The 14,345-nt window shown below is 33.0% G+C and overlaps 1 protein-coding gene across 1 annotated transcript; it reads right to left on the bottom strand.

Moving 5' to 3' along the window:
* Positions 1-3,637: 3,637 nt before the first annotated feature.
* On the bottom strand, positions 3,638-9,850 carry LOC123539087 (cadherin EGF LAG seven-pass G-type receptor 2-like). The gene is made up of 5 exons (XM_045323566.2): positions 9,519-9,850; positions 8,525-8,759; positions 6,633-6,754; positions 5,182-5,250; positions 3,638-5,011 (listed from the first exon to the last, which is right to left on the bottom strand). Exons 1-5 carry the CDS (start codon positions 9,580-9,582, stop codon positions 4,782-4,784), a joined length of 720 nt encoding a protein of 239 aa, XP_045179501.2. The 5' UTR covers positions 9,583-9,850; the 3' UTR covers positions 3,638-4,781.
* Between the last annotated feature and the right edge of the window lie 4,495 nt (positions 9,851-14,345).

A 14,345-nucleotide genomic window follows, 5' to 3' on the forward strand; every position in this document is an offset into this window, starting at 1 on the left:
AAATAATCCGTTTAGAGAGACCTTTTTAAAAAAATAATATGTGCATTTCTGCGTGAAATAGTACATGTAATATCACAAATTAATGTAATCATAGTATACTTTTGATAGATAATTATTTATGTCACTGAATGGATCAGATGCGGGCGTACGTACATTTTTTGTACACAGAATGTTGGAAAACAAGGTAATATACATTTAGTCAATAACAAAGTTTTAAATAAGAAATTATACCGCATTTTTCTTACACAAAAAATAGAAATCAAGTGTTGGTTTAGCATTAAACTTTCTCAATATACAGGTACGTCTCAAATTTGTATCATAATTTCTCGCATACCCCTATGTCGGTTAAATCACAAAGCGAAAAGGCGAGATTTTTGGTATTGGCGCGTTGTCGTCTTTCCGGTTTGTCGCGGGCTTCAGGACGAAAAGGCGAGATTTCTAGATTTGGCGCGTTGTCGTCTTTTCGCTTTGTCACGGGCGCCAGAGCGAAAAGGCGAGATCTAGAACTCGACAAGCGAAATACCACAAGGCGGTGTAAACGGCACGTAAAAATCTTGCTATTTCACAGTGTCGCCTTGTCGCCCGGGGCAAAGCGATAAGGCCACAACGCGCCAAAGGAAAAATCCCGCCTTTTCGGTTTGTCGCCTTCCTGTAGCGCATGCGCACACCATTGTTATGAGATCTTTATTGCCTTCTGTTTCAAAGATACACACATTAGTACCTACATTTTTAACAAATAACAAAAAACGAAAGGGTCGGGCAACGAGTTATTTCGACATCAGCATACGGTCCTTCCCATAGAAAGAATGTTATACTCTACTAAACAGATTTGAGCAAGTTACTTGAGAGAAGAAAAGCAATAACAAACAAACAAAAAATACAATAAAAAAAATACAATAACACAAAAGAAAAAAAGGCATCTCAAAGAATACAGTTCTATAATGGAGCTACTTTATTGTTTCTTGAAGCTGCCACTTCATCCCGACCGTTCCAAAAGAAACCCATACTTGATATAAACTGATACTTATAAGAACTTATATAAAAGTTATATAAACCTGTATAAAGTCATACTTTGTTCAAGCAAATAAGAACATACTTAGACAATTTCAATCAGAACAAAATTTATATAAAAGGTAACAAATAGAAATAAAAAGTAAGATATATAAGGTTATTGAATTTATTGTATCACTTAAACCGATTTGATTGTTGAATAGATACGTTGGTATGTTTAGGACATGCAATTATTTTTTTAAATTAAATTATCTGGTGCGCACGACATCTTATCTTGAGCGATCAACATCTTATCTCGAGCGACCAACATCTTATCTCGTGCGCACGTCATCTTATTTTGAGCGATCAACGTCTTATCTCGTGTGCACGACATCTTATCTTGAGCGAACAATATCTTATCTCGAGCGATCAACATATCTCGTACGCACGACATCATATCTTGAGCGATCAACATCTTACCTCGTGCGCACGACATCTTATCTTGAGCGATCAACATCTTATCTCGTGCGCACAACATCTTATCTCTAGCGATCAACATCTTATCTCGAGCGATCCACATCTTATCTCGTGCGTACGACATCTTATCTTCAGTGATCAACATCTTATCTCCATCGATCAACGTCTTATCTCGTGCGCACGACATCTTATTTTGAGCGATCAACATCTTATCTCGTGTTGATTGCTCGAGATAAGATGTCGTGCACACGAGATAAGAGATTGATCGCTCAAAATAAGATGTCGTGCGCACGAGATAAGATGTTGATCGCTCGATATAAAATATCGTGCGCACGAGATAAGATGTTGATCGCTCGAGATAAGATGTCGTGTGTACGAGATAAGATGTCATGCGCAAGAGATAAGATGTTGATCGCTCAAGATAAGATGTCGTACAAACGAGATAAGATGTTGATCGCTCGAGATAAGATGTCGTGTGCACGAGATAAGATATTGATCGATGAAGTTAAGATGTCATGCGCTCGAGATAAGATGTAGTGCGCACGAGATGATTTAATCTTAAAAAAAGAAATGCATGTCCTAAACATACCACCGTAAATAAAAGCTTGCACTGCTAAAAATATTATACTAATTTCTTCTTCTATTTGTTCTTCTTTTCCAAAGAGTAATATATTTATGTTTGAAGAATAAAATTGTCTTGTTAATTAAAATAATCGAAGTCTCTCCTCAGAGTTTTTTTTTTACAAATAAAGAAATAATATTCTGAATTTTCTTCTCAGTTTCCGCATTCACAAAAGGCGTCATTTCATAAGAGATTATTGTAAACTTAAAGTGAAAAATTAAATCATGCTGGAGAAATAGTGAAAGCGATGACACTTTATTTTGTTGTAAATTTGTGTGTTACTTATTCGCGTTTGAATAAAGAATAAGTAACAAAATGAATCCTGTTTCTTATTCCTTATTCGACTTTTATCATTGCTTGGCGAAATAGATATGAGATGTGTTCAGAACACGTTTTTGTAGGAGATTAGACTTTATCCTGTCACTTGCAGTATTTTCGACCCGATATCAGGGTGCCGTATATCTTTCTTGATATACCGTCAGTTGATCATGTGAACAGTGATATACGGTCAGTTGATCATGTGACCTTATGATCGATATTGTTGTCATAAGAAATTTTGCAACGAAACCATCATCATTGTGTTGGAAATGTCCGAACTAAGAAAATGAGTGGTCAAATAATGAGTTTTTATTCAAAAACGAAGAAGTTATTGCGATTTTGCCGGTAATCACGTCATTATATAAGTGACGTCATTACGAATATGACGTCATTAAAGCGGTTGTCGCACACTTATTTTTGTAAAATAAATTGCCAAATATCGGAAAATGAAGTAATGACAAGGTAAATAGAATAATAGGTTAGTGCCTAAGATGAAGAAAGTTTATCTGGCTCGGCTCCGGACGTTATCAGGTTCGCCTTCGGCTCACCCGATAACCTCCTCCACCTCGCCAGATAAACTTTCTCATCTACGGCACTAACCTATTATTCTCTATTTATCTGGTGTTAATGTGTCTGTTACTTATTCGCATTTGAATAAGGAATAAGTAACAAAAAGTACCTAGTTACTTATTCCTTATTCGAAAAAGGAATAAGGAATAAGGAATAAGTAACCAACTTTCTCGTCATGAAACAGTAGAATGTTTAAGAACGTCCATGCCAGTGATTGTAAATTAGTGAGTTTTAGACTACACCGAGAAAATGTTCTCTTGATCGATATGAGTATCATGTTTGGTGTAAGTAAAAGTAAATACAGGTGAAACACCAAATTATACACACCATGCCTAATGATAAAGAATAATTTTAATATTTGAAACAAAGGACGGGGTTTTAAATAGCCAGACTGATGCTCCAACAGCTAAAGGCCAACTACACCTCGGAATTCTTACTAGATATGCACGCATTTTTCTCTATCACATGACTATATGTAGCAAGTAGTATAAACAACGGATATATTAAGGTTAAGGGTAATAATCGTGAAACAGTAAATCTAATTAAGAGGATGTAACTACTATTCAGATATGACCAAAGCACGTTGTTTTATGAGATGCTCTATTACACACAAAGGTACCCACACAAAGATACAAAAGAAACGTTTAAAGTACTTTTAACATATATAATAAACAACAATATTAGGATAATCAAATTTTTATTGACAATAGCCATATAAACAAAACAAATATCTGTTTCATTTCTGTTCATTAAGGGACGACCATTAGAAAGTCAAGAAGCCTTTGAGAAATAGTAAATCAATAAGTAAGATAAAATCAATACATTAATGTTAATAAGTAACATCGTCTAAATAGTTTCATCTACAAATGTGGCATTTTGTTCTTAGTTAATAAAATGTAAAAGAAATCCTACAACTGACTGTAATCTCGTAATTTGTCCCCACATAACCTGAATGTAAGTACGGTTGTCCCTTTTACATTGTTGATAACTTCTTACATTTGGTATATAAGTTGTAGTTTTGATCAACAATAAATAGAAAAAGATGCTTTTGAATTAAATGGAATAACCTTTAAAAAGAAATATTAAGAAAACATGTATGCTAGAAATAGTCTTAACTGTACAAAAGAAGCACACTTTAACTGTGAAACAACTTCAACATCGATACGCTCGTATCTCATTAATGAAATCGTTTCTTAAATACATAACGATGAGAAAAAAAGAAACACAAAGAAAACACCTAGTACTTAAGGGAATAGACCTAAACACAGGACATTAACTTATTGCATGATTTCGTTAGTGACATGGACACGTGTTAAACTATGTAGAGCTATTCCAGTTAATTGTTTAATTGTATCTTTGGACAATGTAACATTTATTTAAAGGACTTTTGGATTGTTTTTCATTTCAAAAGACTATGGTGTATTTTAAAATATATAAGATTTACTGCTCGTTTTCCTTATAGTGCAAATACGGTAAGCGGTCATATTGTGTGCGTTAAATGTTCTTGGTCGAAAGGTCCTCTCACCTAGAGTACTGATATATAAACAATACACACACGCAGTTCATTATGCTTTTACATTAAGCAAATTGTATGAAATTTTAAAACTACTGAATCTTTTTCTACTGTTAAATCAGGGTACCAGCTTAAACTATTTCGTTGTCGGTGATCTTAAAGCAATTATTTATGATATCATTTTGTCTATTTTGGTAATGTGTTATTTGCTTGGACAGTTTCAATGAAAAGATTTCCTATATATATTTATTTTTATCTACTTGTGGCCTTCTTAAAGTATTTTGGGGAGATTTAATTTAGAGCGACAACAAGAGCTGTGAGGATGGTTAAAAGGCTGAAGACAAAAGCCTTTGCGCTGTTGCAGCTCGCAGAAACCGAAACAGTGACGGTTGCACTTGCAGTCGCTGTGGCATCACTGACTTGCACTATCAGGTCGTAGCTTGCAGCTGTAGCCATGTTAAGTGCATTTGCTGTAACAATCTTATCTGAAGAAATTACAAAGTCGGTGCCTGTGTTTCCACCTGAAGAGTATCAAAATAATACTAGATCATTCAGTTGCTACACATGCAAAATATAGATTCGAACCATGAGCTCGCGTTGTACATTAGTCGACCCATGTAATATATACAAATAACATTTCAGTTATCTGAATATCTTTTTCACGGTCTAAATACCTAGAGTTTCAGCTTACCTGTAATGGAGTAAGTAAGTGTGTCTCCTGAGTCCTGATCGGTTGCAGATAGGGTGTACACTGTCGTACCTAAAATTTGTAAAAAAAAGTAGCATTTGTAAGACTTTGGCTATAATACAGGAACAAATCTGGTTTTAAGAAAAATGCCATACGAATCTTAAATAAATTAAGTGTCTAGGTTTATAATTCTGATACAAATTAATAAGGAATTGAGAAAAGATTGTGTACAGTTGTATGTCGTTGATTTTCCATGTTAATTATTATATTAAATAGCTCCATAGTGTTGCAGCATAAAAGCATTGTATGATTACTTAAATTCTATGAAACAAGATGCGTCGAATTTAATCACTAAAGAAATAGGAACATGCTACTTTACGTTTTTTCACATTTTATTACCACGTCATTAGTAGACTTATTCAGACCAAGTCAGACCAAGTCTGCTTTTATTTTCATTGGCTGCATTCGTATCCTTATAGATTGTTTATAGATGATCACTTTTTACTTATAATTTTAAGGTGGCAAAATACACAAGTCGACACAAAAGACATTCTAGAAAGGGGACAATATTCCGTATGATAATTTTTATGAGTCTAAGTTCAGACTGGCTTTCCTTAAGATGCATTCATATTGAAAACCTTAACAAGATTTAAATATTGGTAAAGAAGGAAAATGGTACTTGTGATATTATTGAAGGTAGAAATATCTAAATATATGTTGCGCGGAAACTATCAAATAAGAGTATAGTTCGAAACCGCAGAATTTCAGTGTTATACTTTATGGTTATTTAATTGAAGAAAATAAAAAAAATAAATGCTTAACATTATACAGATTATACATATTTGTGTCTATGCATTTTCTACATTCGCATTATAGATTTCAAAAGTTACACAATGTAAGGGCAGATATCTCGGAAGCACAGAATACCATAAACACAGCGTAAGAGGAGCGACGCCGCATTTGCAAAGTAGGCCCACAACAAAAACTGTAACAGAAAATATTATTGACGGGTTGCTTCAAACCATCCAACAATTACATTTAAATTTTATGCAAAATATATAAAAAGGGGAGGAAGAGATACGGAGAAGAAAGTAGGGGCGGGGGAGGGTGAACTCAGAAGTAAGATATAATTACACTTTAGGGCACCGCCCAAGACAAACATACGCACAAGCACACGCACGCATAAGCAAAAGCAGGGAAAACAAATCTGGCACCACCTAAGGATTCTGGCAGCCAATATAAAGGTGGGCACGATAACTTACTTATAGTAAAAGGAGAGGAAATGTCAACGCAAGGGAACGCAATTTCAAGGGCTATGGACGGAAAGGGTAGGTATTAGGTATGGGGAGTAAAGAGAAAAAACACAAAACACAAAATACAAGACGGACGGAAAACAGGTTGAAAATAGGGGCATCGCCTTGGAACATTTTATCATGGGATATAAGTCTACTAACCAGCTACAGATCCGTCGGCCGCGCAAGTACTGAAGGTGGAAGAACTGAACGTTGGGTCATGATTTGCGTCAGTGACGGATACAGTTAGTGTTGCTGTTGAAGTAGATGTATCGTCGACACCCCTACAATAATAGCACTTTATGTTATAAGTATATGATATTGAAGTGAGTAATTATCCTGTAAAAATAACTTAGTATAATTGTTGCATAATAAATAACTTCACTGGAATATTTTTCATGTATTCAAGCAGAAACTAGCTACTTGGTTATTGTAACTTTCTCCAAATCCAAGACAAAGCAAATTCTAAGATATTAAATAGGCAGTGGAACTAAAAATACAATGTTCATGTAGGATCTATTATAGATATATGTGTCGTTAACTGCATCAAAGTACATAGACTGAAAAAAATATCATTTTCTGAAAAAAAAACGTTATTTGAGCTGAAAAAAATGATCCCGGGTAAAATATTTGGAACATATTTAGGCATCTCCGCTAAGACTTAATGGTAAGCTAAGGTGGCTATTGACCTAGTGCCATATGCAAACTAGGCAGGAAAAAAAGCATGCATAATTGTCACAAGGGTTAGAAATCCGAAAAGAAAAACAATGTTAAGATCAAATCAGTCAGTGCCCTTGGGAAACTGTGACATTTTCTGTGTTGACACTAGACAACAAACAGACGACTGTTTTGAAAAAAGTCAAAACCCGGAATATTTCACAAGGTAAAATATGCTGAATAGGTAACTGCTGGAAAGAAAACAATCTATAATACCCATATATATGCATGAACGTATGGAAAAATATTTAGAAATATGAAAAAATTTAAGAAATTGATTTTAGGACTGTTAGATGCATGACTGTCTGATCCTACATAGAATTTTACATAGATAGGTCACTTTTCCATTGCATTGATTTAACATGGACAGGATTAGAATTAACAAACGGTGTTCACTAAACAATTTCTCCATATAAACAGCGCGTCTATCTTGTGAAAAGAAGGCTTCGGGCAAGTCTCTATATTTAGGTATGAGTTATTTTTATCGTGATGATTAACAAAACATCCATGCACTATTTCATATAATTCTCTATCAGCCCAAAAACTCCGGATAAAGAACCAAAAATATATATTCAGTGCAATGTCTTCAAACAGTCACCAAATATTTAAAGGATAATGTCATATTAGTAAATCATATACATCCGTCGCGTAGATGCAATATACATGCCATGCACGATGATGACAAATTGTTGTTGAACCGTGTTCGTTTACCTACTTAAAATATTTTGCAGTCAAAATATTTCTTTAAAGTTCAGATTTGAAAGTATATGCATTTTCTACATGAACATTTTAGTTATCGCAATATTCTGTCATTACTACAGTTTTCTGCCAAGGTCCGGATATTTTCTAACCTGTTCGAGCGTATATGCATGATAATGTGTTTCTCGATTCAATGTTTGATGGTTGTGAGAAACGTCATTTGTAAAAGCAGAAAAAGCACAAGTCGCCCAACACGACATAAGTCAAACAACATAAATTTTGAGCAGGTCGTTCTGAAGATATCGAAATAAACCAGCTATGACGTCTCTCAGTCCTATTGGTATTACTTAAACAATCATGAATGGTAAGATTAGAATTATAGGAAACATATAACAAAGTCAGCACAGGCAAACAATAGTAGTGCGAAAAAAAATATTGGTAGATGATTTACTGTCATAGAAAGTAACAGTGATTTCGTGGCGTCTCTTAACGGTCGACGCACGGTACAGTCTGTTTTTGGAAAGGTTGATCAAATCTGACAATATTATTAATGTAATAGATGAAGCAAAAATCATTTTTACAGTTAAAGTTTAAAGTAGAGCGAAGAGCATAATTCGTTCAGGTATACATAAACTTACTGAATACTTAATACGTAGGTTGGTGTTGTTTCAAAGTCGAGGGTAGCAGAGGCAACTGTCAATGCTCCACCAACTGCTAATGTGAATGGAGTGCCTTTAGTCAGTAGTGTGAACTCTCCCAGAGTTCCATCGGAAGTGGCCGCTAAAGTTTCAACTGCGTCTCCAACAGCTGCGGTTTCGGCTACGCTTGCAGTACCGTCTCCACTGGCTGGGGTACTCCAAGTAATTGTAGCATCTTATCAATATTAAATAAAACAAGATTTCTGTAAATGGTCTTTCTTACCCTCTTAAAGCCGTCAGGTCAAAGTGTGTAAGTCACTTGTTATACAGAAATATATATTTAGATGTGTGTGCATTGACCAAGGTTTTTTAATGAGTGGGTCAAAATCATTTGCCACACAAGCAATATCATTACTTGCAAGAAACTACTACTACTGTAATCACTTATATAATAATTTTCTAAAAGAATACAATTTGTTTAAGGTACGTACAATTTGGCGGTTCATGTATTGTAAACGTTCTTGGTGAAAACAAAAATGCTTTGAATAAATGGTATTTTTCTTTTTATTATTATTACTTTGATTATCATTAATACTCGTTTTTCCATTATCATCATCATCATCATCATCATGACTATATAACATTTACATAGCACTCTTTTCATACCCATGTACAGTCTCAATAATGCTTTACAGGACACATTCCGAAAGTACAAACAATTAGAATTCATGCGAAACAAAAACATTTAACTTTAGATTAACAAATCATGATTATATTAATATACAAACACAATCAAATAAGATAAACGGGAAAAAAGGCTTATGTTGTTATAAAACACTTACATTGGTTTCTTCTAATATTACATTCGTCCAACACGTTGAAAAAACATGATAAAGAGCAAAATAGGTTATTGTTTTATTCAATGTGTTAATCAATGCAGTATTAAACAATAACGCTCAGGTAGGATCCTATATTTATAACTAAAATCACTAACCTGTAGCATAAAATGCCGCAAGATATAAGAGAAGACTAGTTAATGTCCTTGCAATCACCGCCATGGTGAATTAAAGATATGTCAGTTCCCTTAGTTGAAATAATTTCCGGTTTTGTCGATCCTTTGAGTCTGGGCCTATTTATACTGTCTCTATCGGCAGTTTCCATGGCTAGTCTGAAAATAAATCCAAATATTTGTTATTACAGTGCTGTTGCCAGGTCTACCGGCGGTTGATATGACACATTATTCAACAAATACGGTTGCAATGAAAAGAAAGCACGTTAAATATAACGAATAAGCTTATTTGCAAATTGCTGTAAGAAAAACATATTCACGAGAGCACCCAATGAAAACTAGACACAAAAATCCAATATGTTACGAAGTGTTGTAGTATGCTGATAAAGGTGTGTTTAAGATATGTACCTGCGCATGTGCAGGATAATAGCAAGTCACAAGTCAGCCAACCTAATCATCAAAGACCACACAAGTTCCATTTGATAAAGAATTTGCAACCATACTCAGTTGGAAAATATTTATTTCTTTATCTACAGAGAAATATAAAGGTATTATTCAATTATCATTGTGTTGCAGACTGTGTCGAGTTAATTTTTAATTTGCAAACATTTCGGTCTAATACATAGCAAGCCAAAATGACATTAGACATTAAAACAAAGTATACCTGAAGAATTCAGACACTATATCGGCTGAATATTCTTGTAAAGATTGAAATCCACATTACGTAACAATTTAATGCTCTGAAGTTAGTTTATATCTTTTTTGAATTCGCATCACATTAGTGTGTAGTACACTATAATATTTATACAACGTCTTGAAATAAGATATATTTTTATTTCAGGCTAACTATACATATAGCATCTACCGTAATATATGAATAAAAGCCACATGAGTTAAGTGAAGCCACAGAACACCAAACCACAGCACATCGACATCAACTGCTAGTTATTAACTTTTAAGTTCAAATTGTGCTTGAAGGTCTACTTTTGAAGGCATCCATAGATATGAATTGTGTATCATTATGAAAAATCATATGAAGCAAAGCTGAGCTATTTGATTTTTATATCGAGTGTGCCGTTTGTACATTAAAAGTCAAGCAGAAGATCGAGCTTCATTCGTATAATTTTCTTTCAATGAAATGAAAAACATGCCGAGTTAAATCATTTCGATATTTCCTAAGTAGTGACTTTAAACGTTTGAAAGATATTAGAATATAAATGATATCGCTAGTGCATATGTAATTGTATAAGCTTTTTCTGATCTCACTTTTAGTGGCTGTACACGTTGAAATTGTTGTTGATAGAGCTTTGTTTTCGGAAACAGAAAATGTTCCCTTTCTTTCTTCTTTCCACTTTCTTAATGCATACTGAAGAGTAGTTTTTTTTTATTTTTCAAACGTCTTTACTTGTCTTTGAACATATTTACACTTTAATATTTTTGCGTAAATTTGAAATAGGAATATTTGAAATAGAGGTAGACGAATTAAAAATTCAAACAATATTTCAGTTGTTGATATTTTATTGAATCTCGTTACTTACAGTGACTTTGGATAAATCAATAAAACTGATGAATCAAAGAAAGTAATGTTTATTCATCTTTGATCTGTTTTCAAAAAAAGAGATTATATCAGGAGGCCTGTACAGTCAAATCCATTTAAGTTTATGTGTAATATAAGACGTGTTTTAAAGGATTTTACGTGTAATTTTCCTTTTCCCATTTGTTTCTTAACTGTTTTATTTATATACTTTTTAAGCATGAAGTAGGTATTTATGCCAAAACAGAATGTACTGTTGTCTTATCATAATTTTGTTTAATTTTTATCATTGATAATAATATAAGTACTAGTTTAAGCAGGTTAAGTGGTAACTATTATTATTATCATTATAATATAAAAACGAATAGTGATCTTTTTTTCAGGTAGTTATATATATGTAAAAATATTTAACTGAAAAAGAATATGAACAAATATTTTCAATAACACTGTCATAATACGCATTTTTCAATATTCTTTCTAGTTTTTTTTTCACGGTACACTTACTTACAATAATGTTTAAAAAGTATGAAATGGCCAAACCTAGTACGATATTGCTCTTTTAATGTAATTTTCAAAATGCTAAAAATGCTGTTATCCTTTCAGTATGCAACGTTCCTGCAAAATAGCAATGAAACTAAGATTCATTTGTAAGATTTTTTCTTACTGAAAATAACGCGCCTGTGTGTCTTTTTAATTATGTATTTTTGTAACTCACGGAAGAAGAACAATTTTGAAATGTAAGTACTTGAACGCTTAACACAAAGAGATGCTTAAAGGTTATTCCGACGTATTTGAACTAACAACCACAAATAGTGTTATTCATGTTAATATGCACTTGGCTAATGCAGAATAAAGACGATAAGTTTTACTCTACATTTAAATCGATTAAATGAATCAAATGTTGACAGTTATAAGTTCACTGTTCTTATAAAGTGCACTGACAATTTTTTTTTAAAAAAAAATATACAACTGTATCTTAAAAGTTGATGTCGTTTCGTGGATTTTGCCACAAATAAATTTGTTTTCTTCTATGACAGAAATTTAACCAATTCTTTAACATGATGTGTCTATTAGAAAGGTCACAAAACTATCATATTTTATGTGCATCATAACCTTTAGAAACTTGAACATGTATGAGTCATTATTTTGTGATTTGGACAATGTCAAGTTCTACAAGGAGTTCTTTGCATTTTAGTTGCATTTAAGCATCAGCTAAATATTTGTACAGTTGGTTCGACCGTTCGTAATTAGGTTTCAGTATAATTTTGCTGATTATCGATGGATTAGTTTAAGATAGGTATGTGACATCACTTTTAATTGTATGTTGTTGTGTTAAAAGTTTAAACGTTGATATTATTTAAGCGTTATTTTAATTTAAAATGCATATGTTATAAAAGTGAAAATTAGTTTTTGAGTCGATATTACTATGCATTGAATTTCATTTAATCTTTAATATTCCAATATGATATCAAAATAAGTAGTCCTTTAGTAGCAGCCTCAGTTGTACCTATAATCAATGTCACATACAATATTTATAACATGTGATAATAATGATAATGATAATGATAAATAATAATAATAGCAAAGATACGTGTCAATGTTTTAAATTAATTTTAATAAAGGATATGATAATAATATCATCATTAACAGCTAAATTATAATAAAAGATAAATGACCTAAATAATAATAACAATAATAATAGTAAGGTTAAAAACGGTTTTAAAATTGCATTATTAAACATACATCAATAGGCAGTATCAATAAAATAACAAGAAGCAGAAAATTATGTTTATAAAGGATTCTTCTGTGATTTATAAACATGAGAAAAATCAGCTTGGATAAATATGTTTGTAAATAAAATCAAAATTCTTGAGATGTATTGACCTTAATATATGTTTGATCATAAAGTGCTGCAGACTACAGGAAGTGACATCTAATAGACTAACAAGTAATAAATTAAGTTTGTAAAATAAAAATATATCGGAGCTAGTTTTAAAGTATTTAAACTACTGAGACCGTCATCGTACTGTAGTACTTCATAATCAATGAGCTTGAAGTTGTACAGTATCAGCTTTGTAATTTATACGACAGTGGCGCACGCTGTTAATAGATTAGTCTGTCATCATTACAGTTATAATAAGAAACAATTTGCGGCATACATAAATTATCTCCAGCCCCGCATGTAAATACAACAATTTCACCAGTTAATTGATCAGTGTAGATCCAGACAGCCAAGAGATAGGACGCCCAATATCAACAAAATTACTTAAATTAAAGGTGATCATTTTTATAGATAGATTATAGATAGTATTACCACAAAGATAAAGCGGTTTATATTTCGCATGACCCTACATGCAGACGATACTTATCATGCTTCGGTTGCAGTAGGATCTGACTAATAATGTATCTTTTATTTACCGTTTAATATATTGATACTAGTTGTAAAAATGAGTTGTGTTATTGAGCTGTTTTTCATGATACAGGAACGCGACAGAAAGGATCGATATAATTACATTAGAAGTGACGAAAGCAACGATTACTTCATTGATAACTCGGCTTATAAATTCAAAATACAGTTGAGGCTACCGTTGTACCGTTGTACTTAGAAGGCAACTGGAAAGTGGCGCTCAAGGAGTTTCATGCCTCGGAGGATCCTAAGTTCTAAAACAATGAACGCACTTTACATACATTCGAACATTTGCGGAGAAAGTGTAATGAAAGGCGAAGAACGTCTGCTGATAAGGCGAGTGGAGAAAACCGGAAAAGGCAAATGGGATTACATATTTGACAGTCCTTACTATCTACCCCTGAGAAAGAAACACTTCACTTATTACTGTCTATTTTTTTTTTGATAAGTCACATTGTCGAAAACATGACATGGGAACAAAGAAATAATACGAACATTTGAAATGTAAACAAAATAAAACTATTATACTCCGGTCTGAGTTAAAACAGTCACTCACACATATGGTTACGAACTTACGGTGCAGCCTATATCTGTTATGTAACCCAGTGTAATGTTACGTTAAAAAACAAGAGTGAAGATGTTGTACGTATACTATGTTGCTGCTGTTTCTTTCTATAACCGTATATATTCGAAAACTATCTAACACTTTAGAAAAACAACAATAACAAAAATGAAATGCTGCTGCTGCATTTAGGAATCGCCGGGAGCCAAAGGTTAGCATTTGGGAGCGCAGGAAGCGCAAGGAGCGCCACAGGGAGAGCATATATTCTTAATTTTTCCATTTTTTTAAAACGATCAAACAATCAACAAA

Source organism: Mercenaria mercenaria, chromosome 18, assembly GCF_021730395.1.
Source record: "Mercenaria mercenaria strain notata chromosome 18, MADL_Memer_1, whole genome shotgun sequence".
Classification (NCBI taxonomy): domain Eukaryota; kingdom Metazoa; phylum Mollusca; class Bivalvia; order Venerida; family Veneridae; genus Mercenaria; species Mercenaria mercenaria.

What these genes read in the sequence shown, in the direction of transcription:
- LOC123539087 (XM_045323566.2), bottom strand. Translation starts at nt 9,582, where the DNA reads ATGGCGGTGATTGCAAGGACATTAACTAGTCTTCTCTTATATCTTGCG. An exon ending in TGCGGCATTTTATGCTACAG is followed by an intron (nt 8,760 to 9,518) that starts GTTAGTGATTTT and finishes AATATTGATAAG; the next exon opens with ATGCTACAATTACTTGGAGT. An exon ending in GGCCGACGGATCTGTAGCTG is followed by an intron (nt 5,251 to 6,632) that starts GTTAGTAGACTT and finishes TACAAATTTTAG; the next exon opens with GTACGACAGTGTACACCCTA.